Here is a 26,874-nt window from a genome sequence, read left to right as displayed (position 1 = left end):
AAGACCCTTGGACAGTGACTATGCTAGGTGCTTCACAAACAAGCCTACAGGCATGGTTCTGATGCTACATCAACAATGCTCAGTAAAACATAGACCCACCAGCCAGACCCCTGAGAAAGAATTCTCTGGAGTAACTCCATGTTGGAGATTTTTTTGCTACTAGCAGAGTCATGCTAGTAAGTTACATGCCACTGTAGGCAGTCCCATCATACCACCCCTCTTCCCCCCTCCCCCAAAATAGTATTAACCTAAGTTTTGAAGAGAGTTAGGTTTTCTGCCCCCAGAGTATCCATTGGGAGGCTGTTCCAAAACTTCACTCCTCTGTTAGAAATCTTTGCCCGGTTTCAAGCCTCAACTTGTTGATAGCCAGTTTATATTCATTTGTTCTTGTGTCCACACTGATGCTTAACAAATAATCTTTCCCCCTCACTGGTATTTATCCCTCTGATGTATTTAAACAGAGGGATCATATCTCCTCTCAGTTTTCTTGTGGTTAGGCTAACCAAGGCAAGCTCTTTTGAGTTTCCTCTCATAAGGTAGGTTTTCCATTCCCTGGATCATTCTAGTAGTCCTTCTCTGCACCTGTGTCAGTTTGAATTCATCTTTCTTAAACGTGGGAGATCAGAATCACATGCAGAATTCCAGATGTCTCACAAGTGCTTCGTACAGTGGCACTAACACTTCTGTCTACTGAAAATACCTCACCTGGTACATCCTAGGACTGCATTAGCCTCTTTCATGCCTACATCACGTTGGCTGCTCATAGTCATCCTGTGATCAAACAATACACCCAGGTCTTTCTCCTCCTTTGTCTCTTCCAATTGATAAATCCCCAGTTTATAACAAAAGTTCTTTTGTTAATCCCTTAGTGTGTGACCTTGGACCTTGCACTATTCAATTTCATCCCACTGCTATTACTCCATCTTACAAAGTTGTCCCATCTTCCTGTATGAAATTCCTGTCCTCCTTTGTATTGGCAATATTTCTCAACTTTGTGCCATCCACAAATTTTATCATCACACACCCACATTTTGTCTCAAGATCATTAATAAAAATGTTAAACAAGATTGGCTCCAAGGCCAACCCTTGAGAAACTCCCTAGTAACTTCTCTCTAGCCTGACAATTCACCACTGCAGTCTCTTCTCTCACCAGTTCCCTAGCCACCTTTCAAATCTGATATTAATCCCAATGTTCAACTTAACTAACAATTTCCCATGTGGAAATGTATTAAATGCCTTACTGATATCCAGGTTGATTAGAGCTACTGCATTTCCCTTGTCTGAAAAAATCAGTTATTTTCTCAAAGATCAGGTTGGTTTGGCAGATTAACATACTTAATGGCTGTGTCTAGACTGGCCAGTTTTTCCGGAAAATCAGCTGCTTTTCCGGAAAAACTTGCCAGCTGTCTACACTGGCCGCTTGAATTTCCGCAAAAGCACTGACTTCCTACTGTAAGAAATCAGTGCTTCTTGCAGAAATACTATTATGCTCCCATTCAGGCAAAAGTCTCTTTTGCGCAAAAGGCCAGTGTAGACAGCTCAGATTTGTTTTCCGCAAAAAAGCCCCGATTGCGAAAATGGCGATTGGGGCTTTTTTGCGGAAAAGCGTGTCTAGATTGGCACGGATGCTTTTCCACAAAAAGTGCTTTTGCGGAAAAGTGTCCGTGCCAATCTAGACGCTCTGTTCCGAAAATGCTTTTAACGGAAAACTTTTCCGTTAAAAGCATTTCCGGAAAATCATGCCAATCTAGACGCAGCCAACATGTATACAGTGCTTTGAGATGGGATATTAGGTGACTAATATGTAAATATTTTAAAATGCTAAATTATCACATGGAAAAAAACCTTTGCTGCAGTCACCTGAGAAGAAAAAGAGCCACGAAAGCAGGTGTGGTCAACCTGGGCCTGAGAGAATGCCATAGTTTACCAATGTACATTGCCAAAGGACTACAGTACTGGTAATTTGTGAGCAGTCCCCACCAGGTGCCTCCTCCTCCTTCCCCGCACCTCCTGCCCACTGTAATCAGCTGTTTCATGGCACCTGGTAGGCTCTGTGGGAGGGAAGGAGCGAGGGCGTGATACGCTTGGAGGAGGTGGAGGAGCCAGGAGCTGAGCACTGGAAAGTTGGCACCTGTAGCTGCAGCCCCTGAGCAAGGAGCCACATATTAACTTCAGAAGAACCACAGGTGACTCCAGAGCCACAGCTTGGCCATCCCTGCACTAAGGGCATGTTTACCCTGCATCTGGGAGCAATATTCGCAGCCCAGATCTACAAAATAGCGCCAGTAAGGGCTCACACTATCACTCTAGAAATTGATGTGTAGATGTTTCGGCTTGGGCTACAGCCTGACCTCTGACTCCTGGGACATGCACTTGACAGCATGAGACACACAACGCCGTAATACATAGCTATTTTTAAATTGCTAGCACAAGTCTGTGGACACCCAAAGGTAGGCTTGCTCCAAAATCCAGTGTAGGCATGCATCAAATCCACTCACTGTCCTGCCTATACTTGGAAGTTGAATTGTTGCTGCAAATTATTTTAGCCTAAAATGTTCTCATCAACTGGTACTGAAAACAGTTTAAATGCCAGGATAAAATTCCAAGCTTTCAAACAATAAATCTGCAAGTGAGTTTTTTTGGTGGTCTAGCCTTGCACTAAAGCAGTTTCAATTACCCCTCAAGGAGGACCTACCACAGTTATTTTCAGCAATAGCTCATTTCCCCATTAAAACTAGGGATCAAGTGTCTACTCCCTCCTCCTTATTTTAGAACAAAAATATTGATAAGTCTAAGCGTATGTGAATTGCAATACTGCATTAGGCCCAAAGGTCATCTGGAATAATATTCTGTCTCTGACCAGATGCTGCAGAAGGTGTATGTAAGAACTGCACAATGGACAGATGGGAAATACAGGCAGTCCCTGAGTTACGCGGATCCGACTTATGTCGGATCCGCAGATACGAACGGGGATTTTCTCACCCCGGAGGACTGGAGCGGTGGGACGCCTGGTCCCGCCGCCCGCCTCCTCTGGGGCGAGAAAAGCTGCTCCCCGTCTCCCTGGTCTGCTGCGGGAGCCAGCAGACCAGGGAGACGGGGAGCAAAGCGGTGCAGGACCCGGGGCCGGACCCGCGGCGCTTCCAGATCAGCTCCCCTCAGCCGACCAGGGAGATGTGGAGCAAAGCCTGTGGCAGAGCAGGTGGGGCGCTGCCGGTTGGTCCCACAGCACCGCTCCTTGGCGCTAGTGGACCAACCCGGCAGCACCCCAGCTACTCTGCCCCAGGAGTCCCCAAGTTAGCTGCTGCTGAAACTGACCAGCGGCTGACTACAGGAAGCCCGAGGCAGAGTTGCTCTGCCCCGGGCTTCCTGGAATCAGCTGCTGATCAGTTTCAGCAGCAGCTGACTTGGGGACGCCTGGGGTTCTTAAGTTGAATCTGTATGTAAGTCAGAACTGGTGTCCAGATTCAGCAGCTGAATCTGGATGCCAGTTCCGACTTACATACAGATTCAACTTAAGAACAAACCTACAGTCCCTATCTTGTACGTAACCCGGGGACTGCCTGTAACCTGCCCCTCCCCCACATAAAAATCCGGGAGACCCAATAGTCAGACTATAGTGTAAACCCTGAGGAAAGAGGTTTAATATGCCTTCCAAAATTCCTGGTAATTAATTACATAAGTTGGATATTTCTGATATCTCTGTAAAAGGGATTGGATATTTAAAATCTTGTTAGGCTCTTTGGCTCATCCAAAGCTCACACCGAAACATGCTGCCTTTCCCCCAAAGATGTAAAAAAAGCAGCTTGTGCCAATGTACATACTCCCTTGTTGACCACAAGACAGTAGCACACAGGTTCCTTCTAACATTAAAGAGAAGAGCCTAGGAGACAAACAGCAAGGTTCTATTTATTAATAGGGCCCTACCAAATACAGAGCCATATAAAATGTATCACAAATCATGAAATCTGGCCTTTTGTGCGCTTCTGCTCTATATCAGGGCTGGCCAACTCGCGGCTCTTTGATTAAGGAAATGCAGCTCCTGCTCCTTCTGAGCTGCGCCCCAGTGCCTGCTCACAGCCGGCCGCTCTGCGCACATTCCCCAGCGCCTGGAGGTAGAAGCGCGTGGCGGCGGCAGCGACGGCTCCGGGATCCAGGCATTAAGTGAGGGAGAGGTGTTTGGGGGACCTGAAGCACTTTAAACTCAAAGTCTTCATGTATGCAGAATAAGGCAGCCAACACAGATGTCATATTTAAATTCCAGGGCAAAAAAAGAATCAGTATCTACCTGGTTTACACTGTTTCTTTAAAGAAAATTGAAAGGCTACTATTTGCCAGGCTGAAGCAATTATTCTGAGATATGAGTCTCTCCCTTATTGTTTTTGAACCTCTCATATTTGCAATCTGGGACAGTCCTGAATTTTTAGCACTATAAAAAAAAGCCATAATCTTCATAAGCAGGGCTTGACAAATAATGCAATCTACTCGCCTGTGGCAAGTATATTGCAACCCGGAAGAGCCGGGTTCGGGCGATCTGCGCATGCGCAGATCGCTGAACAGCGCAGCTGGCGAGTGGGGCTTGCCGCGGTTCGACGAGCCCTGTTCATAAGTAACAAAAATGAGGAAACCTTACCAGACATCACAAGCTGGAGTGAAACAGCCACATCAAATTGTGCTAATTTACTTCTCAGTTCAGTTTAATTTTAAAAACCACACAGGTCATAAAAGGGCAGTAGTGTTAAATTTAATATACATGGTGGGGATTTTTTTTTAAGTGTGCGATTACTGTATTTTTAAAGATTTTTTTTATTTGATATTTGTTCCTTGTCAAGTTCTCTGAAGATTTATGGACTGGCCATGAATTCTTTAAGTAACAAAAAAAAGTGTTTTACGTTTTTTTTGTCCAAAATGTCCTGTAATGTTATTTTTATCACTACATTTTGTGTACTATTATCTATCTATAGATACATAAAAATAAATATATAACACGTGGCTTTTTGCACTCTATCCACAGCTATTTTGGCTCTTCGTCTAACTGGTTGGCCACCCACTCTATACGATACAGATTTCACAGGGGAGACTAGTGTTTCTCAAATTGGGGGAGGGGCCTTACCCAAAAGGCAGTTGCAGAGGGTTCCAAGTTATTTTAGGAGGATCACAGTATTGCCACCCTTCCTTCTGGGCAGCCTTCAGAGCAATGCCATTATAGTAGTAGTTATGTTGGTTGTGTGCCCAGATCTGAAGGCAGCACTCCTCCAGCAGCAGTGCAGAAGGATGGTAACACCACACATGTTGCCCTTCCTTATTTGTGTGCTGCTGCGTTCAGAGCTGGGTGGCCAGAGAATAGCAGCTGCTAACTAAAGGCCCAGCTCTGCAGGCAGCAGTGCAGAAGTAAGGGTAGTGATATATACTATGCCATTTTACTTCTGCACAGCTGTTGCAGAAGCTCTGTCTTCAGAACTGGATTCCTGGCCAGCAGTCACTGCTTTCCATCTGCCCAGCTCTGAAGGCAATGCTACTGCCAGCAGCTGTCCAGAAGCAAGGGTAGGAATATTGCAACCCCCATACAATCTTGCAAAGCGCACACAACTCTTTTTGGGGGGTCAGGACCCCTACAATTGCAGCACCAGATTTAAATATCCCAAATCATGAAATTTACCATTTTTAAAATCCTATGACCGTGAAATTAGCCAAAATGGACCGGGAATTTGGTAGGGCCTTATTTATGAATCATATCGTGGTAATGCCCAGAAAGCCCAATCCGGAGCAGAATTCATTGCACACACCACTATAAAAGTGCACAGCAAAAGGGAGTCCCTGCTCCAGTTTGCTGACAACGATTAAAGCGCAAGGCCTGCTTGTAGGCTGCCTCGTTCCACGTGTGACGGGAGGCGGCGGAGCAGGATCCCAGGCTCGCGCTCTCTTGCAAATGAAAACAAAACGCCCCCGTGCAGGGCGCGCTCACGCTGGGAGGACTCCAGGGGCCACGGGGGAATAAAGGCGCCTGGGGCCCAGCCGCCAGGACTCGGCTCCCCCCGCAGTGCAGCCAGGCGGCCCCGCTGGGAGCAGGAATTGAAGGGGGCGGAGTGGGGGAGGGGAACTGGCCCGGCGTGGGGGCCCCTCCCCCCTCACGGGCCGCCCCAGCTCCTCCCCCTCTCCTCGCCAGACGGCGGCGCGGGCCGAGGCCCTGTCCCTCCCCGCGCCGCCCCCCACCTGCGTCCCGCCGCTCGCTCTCCGCCTCTCGTGGAGCTACTCTCCACACCGTCCCCAACGCACACCGGAAGCGCCCCCTCCGCAGCGCCGTGCGTCTGCCGTCACTTCCGCCGCGGCTCAGGGCCCGCTTCCCGGTCATAGAGTCCGGCGGTTTGGTGAGGGCCAGGCTGGCGCTCTACCCAGCCCCGGGACCATAGACAAGCCGACCTCCCGCAGCCCTGCGCCGCGAAAAAGAAGTCCGCTGTGCGCCTGCGCAAAGCGCCCTGTGTGTGGGCAAGGTGCCGTGTAGTCGGGGCCCTGCTCCCGCAATCGGTGCCCATCGGGCAGCCTGGGGCCCGGGCACGGCGCGCCATGGGGCTGGGCGGGGCCGCGCCCCCTCTGCCCATTGCCCCCAGCCCGAGGGGGCCGTTGGGCCCTTCCCTGCCCTGGGGTGGGCGGCGCCAGGCTGAGCCCCCCCACTCATGGGGGGCTGGGGCAGTCCCCCCCGAGTGGGAACCCCTGGATCTCGTGCGGTGCTCGAGGGCTGCTGCAAGCCCCTGCACTGACTCCAGGGCACAGGTTGAGCTGCTCTGCCTGGGGGGCAGGGAGTTGGTTAGAAACGGGGGGCAGGTGGCCGGGCGATCCAGCCACTGCGGGGTCTTTCCCTCACGGTGAAAACGTTGCCGGAGCGGGTACTCCACTTACAAGACGCGGGGAGGGATGCGTAGGGATGAGTGGTCGGTCTGCTGCTAGGATTTGCCTTTGGACCATTACTGTTAAACGTGTTCTTGAAAGGGGCAAACAGATGGCAAATTTTTCACACACTACAAAATTATTCAAAACAGTTATGCCCAAAGCTGATTGCAAAGAGTTACAAAGGGAGCTCACAAAACTGGGTGACTGGGCAACAACCCAGGCAGATGGAATTTAGTGTTGCTAAATGCAAGAAATGCTCCTAGAAAAATATAATCCCAACTGTACCTACAAAAATGATAGGTAATTGCCTGAAAACATCTGTGCAGTGGTAGTCTTAAAAACTAAATAACAGAAGATTGGGAATCATTAGGAAAGGAACAGATATTTATATAGAGACAATATAATATGAACATTTCATCTCAGTAGGGTGAGTCCCGCTTCAGTGAAAACAAGGACTGAACTGGCTTGGTAGGTTATGGTACATAGCGTCAAAAAAATTCCCTATTGACTTCACTATGTATTGAATAAATATAGCTGCATTCTCTGTATGGAGAGAAAAGACTTGATCTTGTCAAATGGTAACAGTGGGGCTATTGTGGGATACCAGAAGTATCCCAAAATAGCTACCCAGTGTCTTTTTAATGCGCCCACTATTTTGAGCATGTCTGCTATTTCGAGACCTATTTTGGCATCCCTGTAACCCTTGGTCCACAAGGGTTAAGGGATGTCTCGAAATAATGCACTATTTTGACATCTGACATTGTGGAGACACCAAATTTCAAAATTCAATTGAATTTCAAAATAGTGTAATAAACGCTATTTGCGTAGCACAAATTGCATATCTTATTTTGCATTTCGGGTGCTGTGTAGCTGCACCCTTAGTGAGGACTGCAAAATTCCCATTGATTTGACTGGTAAGATAGTTCCTACAGTGAGGTAACAGTTGGTGGATTTCAGAATAGAGAATCTGAGTGTTTAAAATCAGACCCAGGCTACAATCAAGAGCATCCCATGCTAATGTTTATTTCAGACATTGTCTACATGAGATTCTTAACTATGTTTTATCAGTTAAATGAAACTGTTCTGTACAGATCACATTTCAGCCAGGTACAATATAAGCATGCAGTGAGCATTGATACACTTTGTATTTGTAGTGGTGATAACAGCATTCTGGGTGCACATATGAAATGCTGCAGAGATTGTCAGTATAAAGGTGCCCCTTACTGTCCCTCCTACCCTTCACCTTTTACAGACTGAACATCTACATTGGTTACAAATGCTCTCGAACAACTAGTTTTAAAGAGCTGCAATACAGTTTGCAGGTAAATAAGGTCTTTTGGGTTTCCCCTCACTGTCTGCCTTCTGTTTTCACCCATTTTAACTTGCAACTTTGAAGAAGTTTGTCAAACTACTGGACCTGGTCTAGTAGGACCTCTAATTCATGTATAACAGTATCAGGTTGTTTACCAGGGGTTATTGAAGTAGCCCTAAAAAATTCCAAGTATTAAAGGAAATGCTCAAATCCCAGCACTTTCATGTTTCATACAAGTGGAGCATGTTCTATTAGTCTAACATATTTCAGGGAGAGGGCTACCATGAGGCCATGTCTACACTAGGAAATGATTTTGAAATAACTACATTCAATTTAACTCCCAAAATAACAAAATCAAAATAGCATGTCCTCACTACAGGAAAGCCTCGAAGTTAGTCCGAGGCAGGCTCCCTTAATGTGGACGTGCTACCTTGACTTAGAGCCCCAGGAAGCACTGGGGAGTAATTAGTCTGAATGCCTCTGGGGGGGGTCGTTATTTCAAATAGTGGCACCGGAGCATCCACACTACCGCTATTTCAAAAATAACGATTTTGAAATTCACATTACTCCTCAAGGAAAGCAGGAGTCCAGATTTCAAAATAAGTGGCCTGTGATTTCGAAATAACAGGCTCGGTAGTGTGGATGCTCCACTTATTAGTTTGACCCTAGTGGAGTTATTTCAAAATAAAGCCCTCGTGTAGACCAGGGGCAGATTTAGATGGCCAGCCACAAACCGGGTGAAATTCCCCCCCTACAACACTGAAGTTCACACGAGTCTTCAAAATAGGATTTAAGCAGTGCATGGGTATGAGCTAGCTTTCTGCAAAGAATGCAAGTTTCACTATTCCTAGACTAAAAGTTGTTCAACCCCAGCCATTTGAGAGACTGGGGTTATGTTTCTCCTCAAAACTTTTAGTCTATGAGAGGATACAGAATGGTTGTAACGTGTGCTCCAATTACAGGTTGTACATCAAATTCTATATTTCATATCGATTTTGCCGCCACAGCTAGCTAGTTAATTTCAGCGACAAACTTGGGCCAAAATTGCTTATTCTAAACTAAGGCACACAATAAAACCCAGGGCTGTGTCTACACTGGCCACTTTTTCCGGAAGATCAGCTGCTTTTCCGGAAAAACTTGCCAGCTGTCTACACTGGCCGCTTGAATTTCCGCAAAAGCACTGAGTTCCTACTGTAAGAAATCAGTGCATTTTGCGGAAATACTATGCTGCTCCCGTTCGGGCAAAAGTCCCTTTTGCGCAAAAGGGCCAGTGTAGACTGCTGAGATTTGTTTTGCGCAAAAAAAGCCCCGATCATGAAAATGGCGATCGGGGTTTTTTTGCACAAAAGCATGTCTAGATTGGCCACGGACGCTTTTCCGCAAAAAGTGCTTTTGCGGAAAAGCGTCCGTGCCAATCTAGATGCTCTTTTCCGAAAATGCTTTTAACGGAAAAATTTTCCGTTAAAAGCATTTCCGGAAAATCATGCCAGTCTAGACGTAGCCCAGGTGTCCATCATAAAAGGCCTGCACCTCAGGGACATCCAGAGCAGTTTTGCAGAGAACTCAGCATCAAACCTCACAAGATCAGTAGCTACCTGATCAAAATATATCTGCGAAGTCTGTTGTTTCTGCAGGTAAGCATGATGGCACTAACTAGGTGACATATCGGGTAGCCCCACACGGCATGCTCCTCAGAGTACACGGGGCAGGCTTGGTCAGTTTGCAATACACTCTTGGAAGGCCAGCAGACGGCAGTAGCAAGTGCAAGTCAGATAGGACCCAACCGCCACTGTGTCAGTTCAGATGCAGAGTCAACACAGCCTGTGATATCTGACGCTCTAGGGCATGTCAGCCCTAACATAGCATTGGGGGGGTGATTTCCACAAGCCAAAATACTGTGATGTGGCATCTCCCCATCCCCTTGTCCTAGCTGGAAGGCCAGGGAGCTCACTCAGAGCTCTTCACCTCAAAGCGCTGCTGAATCTGGAAGTGCTCACACCTCTTGTGCTTCATGGTCAGTCCGTACTGAGGCGTTATGTCCGCCTTCTCCCCATCACGTATGCTGAACTCCAGTTGCTGAAGCAGGGTGGTCAGGAAGAGGAAGATCTCCCACTTGCCAATGTTCTCCCCAATGCACCTCCTCTTCCCCAGGCCGAATGTCATCACTTTCTCGCTCTCGGCCCGGTTGACCTCCATCCCGTCAATGGTGAGGAAACGCTCGGGGCTGAAGGTGGAAGGATCTTTCCAAAGCTTCCTAAAAAACAGAAGGAGAAGACAGCAATTGTACCACCTCTGAAGGACTAGCAGGCATTTCAGCACAGTCCTCATCAGAGTAGATGCCTGATATGTGACAATGGTTTTCAACCTCACTGTTATCAGTCAAGTGCGCCCTTATTTTGAACACTGCAACTGCAACCAAGCCATTTTATCTTCTTGGCCTTCTGCAACACAGGCTGTGTCTAGACTGGCATGATTTTCCAGAAATGCTTAATGGAAGAATTTCCCGTTAAAAGCATTTTCGGAACAGAGCATCTAGATTGGAAGGACGCTTTTTCTGCAAAAAGTGCTTTTGCAGAAAAGCGTCCGTGCCAATCTAGACGCGCTTTTCCGCAAAAAAGCCCCAATTGCCATTTTCGCCATTGGGGCTTTTGCGGAAAACAAATCTGAGCTGTCTACACTGGCCCTTTTGCGCAAAACTTTTGCGCAACAGGACTTTTGCCTGAACAGGAGCAGCATAGTATTTCTGCAAGAAGCACTGATTTCTTACAGTAGGAAGTCAGTGCTTTTGCGGAAATTCAAGCGGCCAGTGTAGACAGCTGGCAAGTTTTTCCAGAAAAGCGGCTGATTTTCCGGAAAAACTGGCCAGTCTAGACACAGCCACATTGTCTGGGCTAATGTGGCAGAGCATCTGCCCTGAAGTGGCCCTTCAAGAATTCAAACCCAGCCCTGGGAGAGGGCTGGAGCCACGGAGCTGTAGAGCCAGCAGCTGTGGCAGGAATTAGCCAATTAGGGCCCAGCTGAGGGCAGTATAAAGGCAGGCTCCTGGAAGAGTGCAGACAGACTCACTCTTGCTCCAGCAGTGGAGCAGGAGGGACCTGGCTGCTAGGGAAGCTGGAGGCTTCCTGATTTAGAGCAGGGCTGAGGAAAGGCAGGCAGAGCTGGAGAAGCTCTGACCAGGCAAGCTCCCAGGCTGCAGGGCCTGAAGCAAGGCCTGAGGCTACTAGGACTGCAGAGAGGCAGCCAGGGTAGGCAAAGGCAGCAGGTCCACCCCCTTGCCAATACTGAGTGGCCTTTTCAGACTGCAGTCTGCCCCTGAGGCAGGGGCTAGATGAAGACTGGGGGGGGCGGGGGGTCACTGAGGCAAGGTGGGTGTAGAGGGTTGAGGTTTCTGAGGGGAAGGGCCCCAGGCTGTGTGGCAGGGTAGTACCCAGAGGGGAGGACCCCATGGTCCAGGATGGATGTGGGTCCTAACGCAGAGGTGGAGGGAAAATAGGTAACAGCGAGTGAGCCACCAGCTGAAAGGGGGTGCTCCAGAGCTGAAGAGCTAATTCCCAGCAGGAGGCATTGTGGGGGTGAGTGCTCACCCCAGTGCCAGCTACATTCAGATCTGGGGTCCTGTACTTGCAAGTTTATGCAATTCTACCAGGAATGAGTTTAAGCCATTTTGTTAGTGACAGTTTCTGCTGAAGGGAAACCAAATCATTAAATGGAATCAAAAGAGTTAACTGAGGTCTCATCTTTGAAATCTTCCTGGGAAAACCAGTTACATCCCAGACCATCCATTATGGGCCTATCCTCCATGAACCTCTCTTTTTTTTTAAACTCCATTCTACTTTTGGCCATCACACTATCCAATGGCAATGAGTTCTGTAGGTTAGTTGTGCACTGTGTGGGGAGATACCTCCACTTGGTGTTAAAACCTGCTGTCTGTTCACTTTGTTCGGTGATCCTTGGCTTGTGTTGTTTCAACATTCCCTATTCAGTTTCTCCACACCAGTCATGATTTTTGTAGCCATTGATTGAATGCTTTAATCTTTTTAGTTTTGTCATCTTTTTTGCCCTTCTCTGAAACTTTTCCAGTTCTACTAGTGCCTTTGAGATAGGGCAACCAGAACTAGACACAGTATTTGAGGAATGAGGGCACCAGGAATGTATATAGTGGCATGATGATATTTTCTGTCTTAGGTCTATTAAAAAGGGACACTGTGGCTGTGTCTACACTGCACCCCTTTTCTGGAAGAGGGATGCAGATGAGACAAGTCGGAATTGCAAATGAAGCGAGGGATTTAAATTTTCCCCGCTTCATTTGTATAAGCACGGCTGCCACTTTTTTCTGGCTCGGGGCTTTGCCAGAAAAAAGCGCCAGTCTAGACGGGGATCTTTTGGAAAATAAAACCTTTTCTGAAAGGTCCCTTATTCCTCTTAAAATCAGGAATAAGGGACCTTTCAGAAAAGGCTTTATTTTCCGAAAGATCCCCGTCTAGACTGGTGCTTTTTTCTGGCAAAGCCCCGAGCCGGAAAAAAGTGACAGCCGTGTTTATACAAATGAAGCGGGGAAAATTTAAATCCCCCGCTTCATTTGCAATTCCAACTTGTCTCATCTGCATCCCTTTTCCGGAAAAGGGGTGCAGTGTAGACACAGCCTGTTTGTTTTTGATCATGTCTGTGCACTGAATGGAAGTTTTCAGATGACTCTGTGGTGACTCCAAGAACTTTGTTGGGTGGTAACAGCCAATATAGTCCCTGTCATTGTAGGTGTATAGTTGGGATGTAACCCTAACCCCCCCCCCCCCCCCCCCCGATGTGGTATTGCCATTTCATTGCCCACTTATCCATTTTTCGACAGACGCCTTTAACTCTTTTCAATCAGCTTTGGACTTATCTTGAATAATTTTGTATTATCTTCAAACTTTGCGACTTCACCCCCTTTTCCAGTTCACTAATTAATGTTGAATAGCGCAAGTCCCAGTAAAAACTGTGGGGTGACTTGCTGTTAACCTCTGTATGGTGAGCACTGATCATTTATTCCTAGCCTTTCACCAGTTTGATCCGTGAGAAGACCTTTCTCTTATCCCATGGCTACTTGGTTGCCTTAAGTGCTTTTGGTGAGGAAGGGGCCTTGTCAAAAGCTCTCTGAAAAGCCAAGCATACAATATCAACTGGATCACCCTTAATCAAATGCTTGTCGACTCCATGAAAGAATTCTAACTGCTCGGTGAGGCATGACTTTCCCTACACTAGGTTAAACATAATCTAGCTGCTGTCTGCAAGAGACTGGATCCCAGCAGGGTGGGGAAATAGACAAAAAGCGGTTTTATTTGGATGGAATGAACTTACTCGTCGTGATTGACTTGCCACTGGTTGACAAACACACAGAGGTCCTTTGGGATGAAGTAGCCATTCAGTGCAGTGGGTTTCGTTGTGCTGGAAGAAACAGGGGCTGTCAAGTTTAAAACGCAGCAAGGTCCCTTGCAGGTGAATCTAAGTGAGGTCAAGTTCCAGAGAACTGTGTACATCTTTTCATTTGCATTCCTCAAACTTCCTTGTCTGTACTTGCTATGTTAATTGTGGACATTTCTGGGGAATTAAGAACTGTCAAACTCATACTGGCAAAGAATTCCTGTTGAACTGATCAGGTGACATCGTTTCTCCCAAAGAAGAGAAAACGTTAAGAAACAGTGCAAGGCTGTTAGAGGTATAGCATGAGGCCAACTGGAAGGTCTGAAGCAATGTTCTCTCTAATCTTTTCCATTCATGTGTGGAATAATTTTATGTACATTGAGGTATGTGGGAATGTGCACCAAAGACCCCAGCTGTGGGTGCTCTGCTAATCAGCTGGGTGGCATCTGAATCACTCCTCAGTGGCTGCACAAGCACACAGCTTACAGGGAATACTGATCTGAAGTGAAACTCTACGTGGGATTTAGAAGCTTGCAATCAGCAGCTAATGCTGTTGCTTAGGTATAAACTAGGGGGCTGCGTCTAGACTGGCAAGTTTTTCCGCAAAAGCAGTTACTTTTGCGGAAAAACTTGCCAGCTGTCTACACTGGCCATTTGAATTTCCACAAGAACACTGACGATCTCATGTAAGATTGTCAGTGTTCTTGCAGAAATGCTATGCTGCTCCCGTTCGGGCAAAAGCCCTCTTGCGCAAATGCTTTTGTGCAAGAGGGCCAGTGTAGACAACGTGGTATTGTTTTGTGCAAAAAAGCCCCGATGGCGAAAATGGCGCTCAGGGCTTTCTTGCGCAAAACTGCATCTAGATTGGCACGGATGCTTTTCTGCAAAAAGTGCTTTTCGTTAAAACCTTTCCGTTAAAAGCATTTGCGGAAAATCATGCCAGTCTAGACATAGCCGGGATGTTAAAGTCTAGTCAACTATCCGATAAGCAAATGCTTGTCGGATAGTCGATTTTCCCCCCTTGTTGCCTCTATCAGCAGCAAGGGCAGGGGGAAAATGGGGTACTTGAAAGCAGCAATGCCGCACAGCTGAGCCTAGGATCAGCTGTACTCATGGAGCCCGGGATCAGCTGGGGAGTCCCCAGGGAACTGGGGGTTCTGGAGAAATGCTGCAGAGTCCCCAGCTGACCCTGGCTCCGCATGGCATTTCAAAGCAGCAGCACAGCATGACCCCAGGCTCCATGCTGCGCTGCTGCTTTGAAATGCACAACAGCTCCCGTTGGGGACTCTTGTGCATTTCAAAGCAGGCACCCACGTGCAGCCCGGAGTCAGCAGGACTTCCCACTGGCCCTGGGCTGTACCTGGAGTTCCGCATTCCTCCTCTGAAATGTACAACAGCCCCAGTGAGGGCTCTTGTACATTTCAAAGGAGGAATGCGGAAGTGCCTATCAACCAGTCGATGGAAATTCCGTCGAGTACTTGACTAGTCAACTAACTGCTAGTTAACATCCCTAATACAAACCCCAGCTAAAGTCACCTCTCTAGCAACACAGCTTCATCAGCTGCCGAACTGGAGCTAATCCCATAGACAGACACTACCTGAAGGGTTTGAATAATGAATTAAAATGTGCAGCTGCATATTTCCCCCATATTCCATGCAAGGCTGGAGGGCCCCCTTTGCACTAGTCCTACAGGAGCATAGTTTGCTTGGCTTCATAGCAGGAGGCAGTTAAAGTGATAACGGTAAAATAATTGTGTTTGCCTCCTTCCTTGCAGACCGAGTCAGAAGCCCAGTCGCACAGAGTAGCGCCACAAAAACGGTGTCACACTCCAGGCCTGATGAGGACGGCTTACCAGTGAGGAATGGTGAACGGCAGGAAGGAGGAATGTCTGAACATCTCTAAGATAAAGGCTTCTGTGTAAGGCAGCGTGAGCCGGTCTGACAGTCTGGGTCGCCTCTCTCTGCCAATGATCCGATCTACAGGTTAGAATGGAGGAAGATGTTGGAATCCAGCCTTTGCGATACAGACATGGCAGCAGTTTATAACAGAAAGCACGAATCTACCTAATTCTTCATGAATCTTCTTCTGAATTTCTGGATAGGTCACAAGATACATAAGACTCCAGGACAAGGCTGTTGTCACGGTGTCAAATCCTGGTTAGACACAAAGAAAAGTCATCTTTTAGACAAGTCAAAGGAAATTTGCTACCCGAGACTTTCGATTTTCATCATTTCTCAGCCAGGTTAACAGTGTTAATGTTCGTAGTAGCAATGCTATTAGCAAGAGTTTTTTTTTTTTTTTATCAACAACCTGCTAAGATTCATCAAAAGCGTGGAGGTGCCATGATTTTAATTCAGAAGTGTTTGGACCCAAAATGTTAGTTCAGCTCTAGTTTTATCGTCCCTCACTCTGAATTGTCAGCACTAAACTACAGTACACAATGGTCTCCTGAGAACTTGTTGTATAGCTCCTGTTCCTACAGAGGCCTTCAGGGGGACTGAACTGCCAAAGACTCTGGATTCAACAACTTCCCCGCATTTGGTTTGGGAAAAAATGTGATTGCTCTGTTCCTAACAGCCAACTGAAACAGCCTTTTTAGGCCTTCAAATGAGAGCTACCAGAAATGGGACAGCAAAAGCTGAGATTGCTTTGGGTTTGAATGCAAGTGTCCTTACCAGCTCCAAAGAGGTCATTGACAAGGGTGACAATCTTCTCATCAGACAACTGAACGCTGGCAGACTCGTCCACTTTTTTCTCCTCACAATGCTCGATCAGGGAGTCAGTGATGTCCCGAATGTGGTCCTGAAATAGCAACATCTACAGGTTGCAAGCGGTAATAAATTCCACAACACTAGGGCAAATAAGTGAGCAATGAGGGTGAACTTGAAGCATGATTTACACTGCAGATAAGCTTTTCTCCCCTACAGTCATTGAACAGATCATGCTATTTGTCTGAGTGGAGGATAATTGCTACAAGAGAGGACTATCTTGCGTCCTACAGCAGCTATGAAACTTGGATCAAGGAGTTATAATCCACTGAAAAAGTCTTTAGTAGGGAGAGCAAAATATAGCAATCGGATAGTTTATAAGAAATAATTAGGTTTAATTTGCAAAGTGTCCATGGGAGACCTGTTATTTGGCTAGAGAGAAGATGTACTACAATCACCACGATCACAGCTTCAAGCAATATTTGTTTGAGCCAGAAAGCAAATGAGGAAAGGCAAACGAGGGCAGGAAAACGGATGCAAATGAATCGCCTCCAAGCAGTTACCTTATCAAAGCTGCTGTAGTGCTCCTTAACAATCTTCTGCACAAAGGTGTCGAACCTCTTATTGAGATCCTTGAAGATTTTCATGGCGCGGCTGGGGAGATACTGGAGCACTGGGATGAAGTCCGCAGGGTTGCCGGAGGCAGCCACATCCCCGAACTCATTGTTCAAGTTGACCATACTGAGTAATTCTTGGTCGTCATGGTCATAACGCTTGCCAAAGCACATGGCACAGATGACGTTGGCCACAGAGACCACAACGTACTGGTAGGGGTCAAACCTTTTCTTCTCCTCCATCAGCTGCAGGAACTTTTTGACGAGGTAGTCGGCTTCTTTGGAGACGTGCTCCTCAAGCAGGCAGGTGGACGAAGAGTTGGGGCTGGGGGAGACAGAGAAGGTCTTCAGGGCACTCTGGGCCAGTTTCCTGCGAGCTCGCCACACCTCCCCTGAGTCCGTGCTGAAAGTCATGCTCTGGCCGTCCGCAATGAATCGGAAGCTGTAGAGATCAGGGCGCCCCATGAAGTCTTCCGCTTGCTTCACCAGGGCTTGCTTGAGGGTGTCCAAGCCACTCAGCACCAGCACGGGTCGGGTGCCAATCCGGATCTGCATCACGTCGCCATACTCCTGGCTCATCCGGGTCAGGGTCAGGTGTGGATTGCTCCCCAGCTCCAGCACGTTGCCGATGAGGGGGTAACCCCGGGGTCCTGGCAGCCTCTTCAGCCCCTGGGGGAGCTGCTGCTGGAAGGATCGGATGACCAGGGAGATCAGACAGAAGACAGCAGAGGCAACAAGAATCTCGGTGACAGAGATAGTGCCTTGGCTTCCTGCCAGGGATATGGCAGCCTCCATCTTCAAGGCCCTGAGAACCCTAAGATTAAAACAAAAAAAGGTAAGAGGTAAAGAGCAGGAGGCACATCAAGTTATAAGGCAACATTCTGTTGGTCGCTTCACAAAGCTTGTAGTCAAGAAACCTTGTTTACAACTTTAGGCAAGTTACATTGGGCTAGCAGTCTGCATATGCTGCCCTGTACCCTTGAGTAGTACATCTGAGGTGTCTCGCTGATTTTCCAGCTTTACAATTCTAGGTTTATTGAATCACCGACTTTGTGAACAGCAGTGCCTTTTAACACCCACACAGGATCTATAAACACGTACAGCAAAATAGCCCTCTTTGGGCTTTAAAGAAGAGATAGGATATGAAGTTGAAGTGTTGCTTTCAACACATTAGATGTTCCTTGTACTGTCAGGTTTCCACAGACAGTACTTTTGTAGCTGCATCAAGTGACAAATTTCATTGCCTTAACTCTAGCTTACACCCCTACGCGGTCCTTTTCAAAAGGCTGTTTCACGTCTCTGCAAAATCTACTTCCCAGAGACACGTTCTGTTTGAACTGCCTTACTTGAAATAATCAGAGACAAAACTTGCTGCATTGATTTTACTCCTAACAGTTTCCAGGGCAAGAGATCTTGCTCCTGTCATCCTAAGAGTTAGCCCTTTACATTTATAGACACAAGACTTTAAAAGGATCCTAAAGTATTTTCCACACTATATGCTTGTGACAATGGGCTATTAGCAGCTGTAGGGTGCGTCTACACTGCCCCCGGTGCTCGAAATATGTGACATAATTTGAGCTACACAAATGGCGTTGCTTATTTTGAGGCAATTTCGAAATCGCTTGTTTCGAAATTTGGCACCGACTACGCGACTCTTATTTTGAAATAGAGTGCTATTCCGAAACATCCCGTACTCCTTCTAGAATGAGGCTTACAGGGACGTCAGAATAGCGAGCCCATTGTATTTCGAAATAACGGGCACACTCAAATGACACGGACTAGCTCTGCAGTGTACATGGTGCAGCCTGTTCACTTATGCCTGCACAGCCCCATTGCGTGGCTGCAGCTGGCCCAGATCAGCTGACTTGGACTCAGGCATGTGGAGCTAAAACGGGCTGTGTAGACACATTCGGGCTTGGGATGGAGCGGGACCTTGTGCTCATCCAACCTTGCACAGTCCCAGAGCTATGTTCTACCCTAAACGCAAACATCTCCTCAGCAAGATTTCAGCCTTGTGAGCCTGCAGCAGCAGAGCCAGGCCAACTGTGCGGGTTTTATGCCTGGGTAGACATACCCTTAGATAGAGTCCCTGGGGCGCAGTTAGAGGTAGAGGGAATTAGCTAGGGAAGGCTAGAAGAGATTATGTGCACTGTAAAGGACCTGATGAGTTACTGGGGAAACTCACTTAGCTGGTGACTCCAGCAGCACAAGAGACAGAGCCAGGGAGCTCCTAGTGCTGCTATCTCGGTGTTATACCTGGCTCACAAGGGGGAAATCAAGACCCTCTGGTGTATGCTGTTTTCACCCAGGCAGGTTTCCAGGCACTGAAGGATGGCCCTGTTAGCAGCCCCACGGATTAGTCATGGGTCACTGCCAGCCTGGTGACATCCAACCCAGCCCATCTAAACACCACAGGCAGGATTTTGCTTCAGAGCCCCAAAGAACCCCGTTGTGGACATATTGCAATGCCTGGAGCAGAACCCGATGGTTCCCTGATAGGTTGTCAGTAGGATACCCTCATTCACTATGGGAACAAAGAAAAGATGCTTTACCGAGAGGACATTCTGGGGTGCAGAGTGTAACTACCCATGTTGTAATTTGGCCCTGACAGAGTCGGATGTCCCTAGTCTTTCTGAAGGTACCACAGGATGCAAGTCTTGTGGGTTTGAGCTCAGTTTTTTAAGATTCCCAAGAATAGGCAAGGCAGAGATGGGCTTACCAAGATCTTTCTTAGTATGACCGCACTAAGGATGTTAAGGACTAGTCCACTATCTGAGAAGTGAAAGCTTATTGGATAGTCCAGTCGATTTCCCCCCCACCCCTGCTGCCTTTATCAGATAAAGGCAGCAAAAGGGGGAGAAGGGGGTACTTCGAAGCCGCAGCACCACACGGCGCCCATACCTGGCCTCTGTGTGGCGCTGCCCCTTTAAAAACCCTGCCATACCATTTCAAAGCGGCAGCGCCATGTGGAGCCCGGGATCAGCTGGGGAGTCCCCAGCTGACCCCAGGTTCCAGGGAAATGCCACACAGAACTGGGCTCCACGGGGCATTTCAAAGCAGCAGTGCCGCAAGGGGTCTGGGGTCAGTGGGGGACTGAGTCCAGGCTCCATGAGGGTGCTTTTCAACTCTTGTACATTTCAGAGCTGGCACCCACGTGCAGCTCGGAGTCAGATGGACTTCCCGCTGGCCCTGGGCTGCACATGCACTCCTCCTTTGAAATGTACAAGATCCCCAGCAGGGGCCTATTGATTAGTCGATGGAAATCCCATTGACTACTCAACTAGTAAATTACTCGCTATTTAACATCCTTAGACCGCACCCCGTTTCTTCAGGCCAGTGCAGTTTTAGTCAAGAGTCTGTGATAACCCCTGCATGCCTCTCTCCAGAAGGGTGCGTTGAATGAGCAGCTGTCTCTGCTTACCACACCTGGGATCAGACACCTGTTACTTTAGGCATGCATGTTTCAGATACACTGGACCTTATCAGTTCCAAAGAGCACTGGGTGGGTTATAGTGTTACTGATTCACCCATGAAAGACTGGTGGAGAAGAGAGTGCACCTCATGTTTCCATGGAAGGGAGAGATGTAAGTTACCAAGATAGGAAAAATCTGGACTGGGATTTCCTTCACCTAGTTCACACTGAAGGAAGCATGTGACTGAATAGAAAGATGACAGAGGACAAGGAGGTGATGGGTCAACTATTTAAAAAGGGTCTGTTCTCTTGGGAGTGGGTATTTTTTTAAAGTCACCAGGCACCCCAGATTAGACATTTGTGCCCATCATTGCATGGGCTCCATGCACAAACAGGACTGGTTCCTAATTGTTTAGGGAAGGGAAATCGTTGGAGACTTGGAGAGTATTAAGTGGCAGCTTTCCACCTTTGCAAGCGAGCCAAGCGGGTCCCAGAGAAGACACATTTACTCTGCAGAGCCAAGGCACGAGGGGTGGAGGAAGATCTGAAACCAAGGATCATATCTTGGGGGCATTGAGCTCAGAGCATCTGAATGGATCTAAAGCAAATCTGTGGGGTTTCAGGGAAGAGTTTTGCCAAACACTATTGACTTCCCTTGGCCTCCATTTTTTGTTCCTTCTAGGAGATTTCAATTCATTCCCCCTTTACCCTCCACAAGGGTTATTATGCTCCATCCTACATTCCTTACTCCTCCAAGCCTCGAGGAAGAGCAGTCAGAGCTTTCATCTGGGAGCCCCAATGACACACCCACACACAGAGACCCAGATCAGCCACACTCCACTAACTACAAGGTTCCCAGCCAGTTACTCAAGCCAGGGGCAAGAGATTTAGGGACTCCATCCTTTTGCCCTGGGACAAAAGTTTTGCTAAGAACTTTGACAGACCCTCGATTTGGCCCTTAGTTATTGCTGATTGTGTGCATGGCTTCCTGCCATTATAACTGTCCCCTGCGAGTTACAGGCAGAGGTACATAGGGCACCGGTCCAGCTATTTGGTTTCGTTCTGGTTTTTGGCGATCAGGTTTAGATTCCTCTCCCTCCGCTCCCGAGCGTGCGTCGCAGGAGGGGGCAGGTAATTGGAGCGCCTGACAAGGGCTGTCCTTGGTGAGGAGAGAGAAAGATTTTTCTACCTATATGCAAAGCCCCCAGGCAGCCACATTTAGCAGCCCCCCTCCCCACAAGCGTTTACACGGCGCCGGATCTGGCACCCCAGGGGAAGCACTGCGGAGACGGGTAGGCGGGGGAAGCAGCCCTGCGGTACCTGCGCGTCTGTCCGGGATGCTCGGCGCAGCTTGCCTTGGAGACCGCTTCTCAGGAGTGGGGCGCGCCTGGGTGCAACTCGGAGAGGCCCTGGGGTTTGCGGTGCCCACAACGTGCTCCTCGCCAGCAGCTTGCCTGGCGTGCTACTTTCTGCTGGCTTTATATGCACCTCCTCGCGCCCTGATTGGCCGAGCCGTCTCCCGTCACGTGACAAAAGTGTGCGAGGAGCTTCTACCTCTCAAGGAGGGACCGGCCGCTCCCTCCCTCCCCATCCTCCCCGCCGCGGTGGGTTGCAGGGGACAGGACAGAGGCGCGACCTGTGGGCAGAGATCAGCTCCGCAGAAATTGTCAGAGGCCAATAGCGGGGGGAGAGAAGCTCGGTCAAACCCACGCCCGCGCCAGAGGCTCCTTGGAGAGAGCCAGGGATTCCCAGCGCAGAGGCGCCAGGGCAAGACGCAGGGGCTCTCCGGCGCTGCGTCTGCTGGAGAGCGCGCCTGGCGAGGTTGGCTCTGCCCGTGCCAGAACCCGGCTAGCGCCTCCGTCCAGCTTCAGGCAACCCGGATCCCCCAGCCTCGGCTCTGGCTGGTCCTTGCTCACTAGCCCCTGGGAGTCTTTATTGGCAGGGGGAGGCTGTAGGGTGGGTATCTCTGCGCCCGGGCTCCGGGGAGCTCCAAGGGATGTTTCCAAGCGTGCCGAATGCGCCCTGGTGCGCGCAATACCCAGCCAGTTTTAGCCCTCCACACCATCAGCCCTGTGCAGGGGCAGCTGCGCCACGGGCCACTCCTAGGCCAGTGCAGTCTCACTGACCCCTGTGAACTCAGGAGAGGGGTGCAATTTGGGAGAGAAAGGGGGGAGCCTTTGTATTGGTCCAAGCTCTGCGCACACGCTTTGTAGGCACATAGAGCTTTTCTCCGGGCAACCTCTGTACAGGCACCGCTTCCTTAGCCCTGAAGTTCCTAACCCGCTCCTCTGCTCCCAGGCCATTCCCCCCACAGGGCCCTGTCCCACCCTCCCCCCAGGGCTGGGAGACCCCTCCTCGTCCTTTGAGCTCTCTCGGGAGAAGCAGCGCTCAGACAAGCCGCACCTGCACCCAACGGCTCAGTTCCTTTGCGGAGCGGGGAGGGTGGTACGCAGAAAACCGACGTGAAAATGCCCTTTCTGGTTAGAGCAGAGGTCTGGGAGCCAGCCCTAAAGTCCCGCGAGCGGGGCCATAACTGGGTAATTAGCCACGGAGCAGATTAAGAGCAGTGGCAGTTCCACAGCCCGTGTGGTTCTGTAAAGCGCCTGTAACATACCCGGGCCAGGCAGTAAACTTGGGAAGCAGGGATCGTAATTGGAAAGTTTCATAAGGGAGAAGGGGAGGGAAAGTTTCATAAGGAAGGGAGGGGAGGAAAGCCCCATCCACAAACCTCCCTCCCCCCCCCCCCCCCCCCAGCGCATCCTTCATCTGCCCTGCGCTGCTCTATTTCTTCCCAGGGCTGTGCAGCGTGGCGCCCCCGATCACCACAGGGCAACGTTTTCCTGGCCCTGGGACATGACCCACCCCGTTGCACTCTCCAGGAGCCAGGGGCCGTGGGTCTGGGGGGGGGATGAAAGAGGGGCCGGGCTGCGCGCCCAGCGCAGAGGGTTTCCAGGCAGAGCCGGGCCAGGTTAACGATTGGTGAGGTTCGCGTGAGAAGCGCGTTGGCTCCGGTTCACCACGCGCCCCGTGCAAACAGGAGATTGGGGAAGGGCCCAGGGGAGCTGGGGCGGGGGCCGGGAGGTCACTGCTCCAAAAGCACCTTTTGCGCAACGTGGCCGGAGGGACCCTCGCGTGCGGAGGGCGCAAGGGCAGATGAGCAGGAATGGGCAACCTGCCGGAAGCCCCCCATCCCTGCGGGAAGCTCCCCCGGCCCTGGTCACGCGTGGGGCGGGCGAGGTGGGTAGGCGCTGACTGGCGACACAGCCAGGGGCTACTCCCCTCTGGCCGGGTTCCATTGACCCCGAGCGGGCAGCGCACGCTGAGCGCGTCTGAGCTATTCCCCCTAAGGCAGGGCCCGATCCGGGTCCCACTGAGATTGGGGGGGGGGCGCCCCGCGACGGCAGGATCGGGCCCACGGAGCAGCAGCTGCAAGCGGCTCAGCCGGAGTCCCGGCTTCGAAGCGGCGGAAGAGGGGAGAGGCTGGGGGCTTGGAGCAAACACCCCGCCAGCCACCCGGCCCTGATCCCGGGCCCTTGGAGGCGGGGCGGGAGGGGGCTGCCCCGCTCCAGCCCCTCCCCCCACCCCGGGCTGTGCAGTGGGAGGGGACGAGGGGGCAGCCCCGGGGCTCCGGGGCATCGCGTGAGAAGGGGCCTCGAATGATTTCACTCTCCGGACAAACCTGTCGCGCCCTGGTCACCCAGTCACGCTAGGGGAGGGCTCTTAAAGGGACCGCGCCCTGTTACTCTTTCTTCTGCCCGCTTTCTTCTCCCAGATGCCTGCGGAGGGAAGGGGGGGGGGCTAGGAGGGAGGGGGCTGTAAAGAGCTAACGCGGGCCCTGTTCGCATGCAAGGAAGCAGGCGGGGGAGGGGGCAGGGTCTGCAGACAGCCCCCGGTATCGCTCTCCGCTCAGCACCTCCCCCCCCCCAGCCCATTTCCCGCACGCCGGCCCCGGCCCCATCCCACTGCCGCCACCAGCCTGGACCGGCAGCAATGTCCCGCCGCCCGGACTGCCTCGTAGCCTGCAAGGGGCTGGGACCCTGAGGCCGCGCCGGGGGCTCGCTGCCTGGGCTGCTGCAGCGGATCCAGCCCGCTCGGCCTGCAGGGACCCCTGCCCCGGGCTGGCACCCAGGGAGGCGCGTTTGGCTCTGGCGGAGGGTCTGGCTCGGGGGAGGGTCCCAGGCTGCGGGCTGGCTCGGGGGCAGGGTGCGCTCAGGTGCGGGAGGTTCCGCTGCAGGCGCCTGGCACGGAAGGCTGCAGATTCCTTGAACTTGTCCTCATTAACCCCGGCAGCCGAGCCGAGCCGCGCCGCCAGCGCTTGGCAGGAGCCGGGAGCTGCTCGTAGGAGCTAGCTGCTGCTGCAGCTTCGGGACGGATTTAGGCGGGGAGGGGGGGCCGATCCCCCCTCATATCACCCCTTTGCTATCCCAGGCTGGGAGCTGAGCCGCCCCGGGCCTTCAAACCTGGGCCCCCTCCAACAGCTGCTCTCCCCCAGGGGGCCCTGGGAGGCTGCAAGCAGGTTGCAGGGGGGGGGGGGGGGGCAAGCAGGGCCCGCATCGCCCTGGCTGGGCCCAGGGCAGAAAGCCTGAAGCCGGGGCCCCACCCTGAGCGGAAGCCTCAGCAAAGCTCAGCAGGCCCCTCTGGCCCCGGCTCAGTGTCCTGCTTGCTACCCCTAAGGGGCCCTGGCTTTGGGATGCAGAAATCAGGAGCTGGCTTTAGGCGGCCTTAGCCTTGGTAGAGTGGGGCTCCCTTAGCAGCAGCTCAGGGGCAGGAGGAGAGTGCTGGAGGGCAGAGGTTCTCAGCCTTTTGCTCTTTCTGCCCCTCCCCCTCACCCGCCTGAGCAGTTCCCCCTTCATTCAATGCATACTTCTGCCTGGGGCTGCGAGCAATGTCCCTCCTCTAATCTTTTCCATCCATGTGCAGAATAAATTTTGTTGTGTGCACTACGGCTTGTGGGAATGTGCACCACCATGATAAACACTCACCCAGCTGTGGGGGTCCTGCGAATCAGCTGAGCAGCAGTGGGATCTCTCTTGGGCCCCTGCACAAACGCAGGGCTGACAGGGGACACTGGTTGTGAGTCCTGGAACGGGGCACACGCCGCCATCACCAGGTGCCCGCTCTCACACTGAGGAATCTGCTCAGCTCCTGCAAGGTCTTCCCAGCCCTTTCATACCTGGGAATCACTAGTGATTTGTGCAGAGCCCACAGGCTTGCTTGGAGAGGGTCTTTTCAACCTCCTGCACAGGTGACTTCATCTGCCTGTGACCGCTATGAAGTGTAGTAACTACTCTGTGTATTGGCTGTCAGCCCCACACTTGAATAACTTTATAGTTCCTACACTGACACCCCGTAACTTCCCTAACTTCCTGGACTTATGACTAGTCTAAATGCAGGAAGCAAGTGCCCAAGAGAACCAGTTGCAACCACACAGCCTTGTAGATCTTGCAGAAAACAGTCAAGAAGCCTTATCCAATTCCCCAAAGACTCTATACAGAAGAGGTGGGGAACCTCAGGCCTGGAGGCTGGATACAGCCCCCAGCTTGCCTGGATCCGGCCCCCATGCTCAGGGGGCAGCATTTGGGGAGTCTGTGCTGGTGCTCCATGGGCCTGGAACACACAAAATCTATTAGCCTGGCCTCCCCTCCCCCAAGCTCTGGTATGTCAGGGGACTGAGGGGAGAGTCTTTCTCCATCTCAGTGGGGGCTACATCAGTGAGGGGTTTTTTTTATTATTATTTTTTGCTTCTCACATGTGTGGTGTGCAGGCCATGGACATAAGAATGGCCATACTGGGACAGACCAAAGGTCTATCTAGCCCGGTAGCCTTTCTCCCAACAGTGGCCAATACCAGATGCCCCAGAGGGAACGAACAGAAGACGCGATCATCAAGTGATCCCTCCCCTTCTGCTCATTCCCAGCTTCTGGCAAACAGAGGAGAGAGAGAGAGCTTGCACTCTCAGAAATACAAGCTACAATCTATTCATTTGTTCCACGAACCGTGCATATAAGATGGAGTATTTAGAAGTTACAGGTGCAAAATTCAAGTTTCAGGCTGACTTGCAGGCTAAGGCCTAGCTTAATCTTTAAGAACCGTGAAAGCACTGGCTGAGCAAATGGATGCATTTGTGGGTCCTTTCATCCAAACAGGATCCGGAGGCAGCTCATACTTCCCCCCCAACCAGACTGCATGGTGCTGATCTGTTTGCTCCAGAATATAGCTGACAGTGCTAAACCAGATACACTGTTTTCAACTGCAGCAGGCACAATTTAAATGGCTATTGTGGTCAGGGAGCTGTTTTAAACAAACACATTTGGATCCTAACAGGGATCTGGCATAAATCTTAACGTGGGTACGGCGTGGTTATCTATGCCACTCACAAGTCGCTGGCCTAGAAACAGGAATTGCTAGAGGATGTTCTGTGATCTGTATCACGCAGGAAGTCAGATTACACGGGCACAGTCATTCCTTCTGGCTTTAAGCCCTATGAACACATTGTAACCATATTGAACATGCAGGCAAATATTATACCTGTCTGGCCCTAA

At 50.5% G+C, this 26,874-nt stretch overlaps 2 protein-coding genes across 3 annotated transcripts in view; both read right to left on the bottom strand.

The window, feature by feature from the left end:
- Positions 1–6,385, bottom strand: part of EDC3 (enhancer of mRNA decapping 3) — a 56,165-nt gene extending 49,780 nt beyond the window's left edge. Inside the window, exon 1 of one of the 2 annotated variants that reach the window (XM_075897430.1) lies at positions 6,274–6,385. The gene's annotated coding sequence lies outside the window, so the exon portion shown is untranslated. Of the gene's footprint in view, positions 1–6,210 lie in introns of both variants that reach the window. The other variant, XM_075897429.1, reaches the window with a different exon arrangement.
- Positions 6,386–7,882: 1,497 nt separating this feature from the next.
- Positions 7,883–21,807, bottom strand: LOC102455640 (cytochrome P450 1A5-like). Its single transcript, XM_006126274.4, has 7 exons — positions 21,653–21,807; positions 16,870–17,734; positions 16,274–16,400; positions 15,662–15,751; positions 15,451–15,574; positions 13,535–13,621; positions 7,883–10,451 (listed from the first exon to the last, which is right to left on the bottom strand). Exons 2-7 carry the CDS (start codon positions 17,713–17,715, stop codon positions 10,145–10,147), a joined length of 1,581 nt encoding a protein of 526 aa, XP_006126336.2. The 5' UTR covers positions 17,716–17,734; positions 21,653–21,807; the 3' UTR covers positions 7,883–10,144.
- Positions 21,808–26,874: the final 5,067 nt, after the last annotated feature.

The sequence above is a fragment of the Pelodiscus sinensis genome, chromosome 14 (assembly GCF_049634645.1).
Source record: "Pelodiscus sinensis isolate JC-2024 chromosome 14, ASM4963464v1, whole genome shotgun sequence".
Classification (NCBI taxonomy): domain Eukaryota; kingdom Metazoa; phylum Chordata; order Testudines; family Trionychidae; genus Pelodiscus; species Pelodiscus sinensis.
Note: the sequence above shows the minus strand (reverse complement) of the source record. Positions and strands in the feature narration are given on the sequence as shown.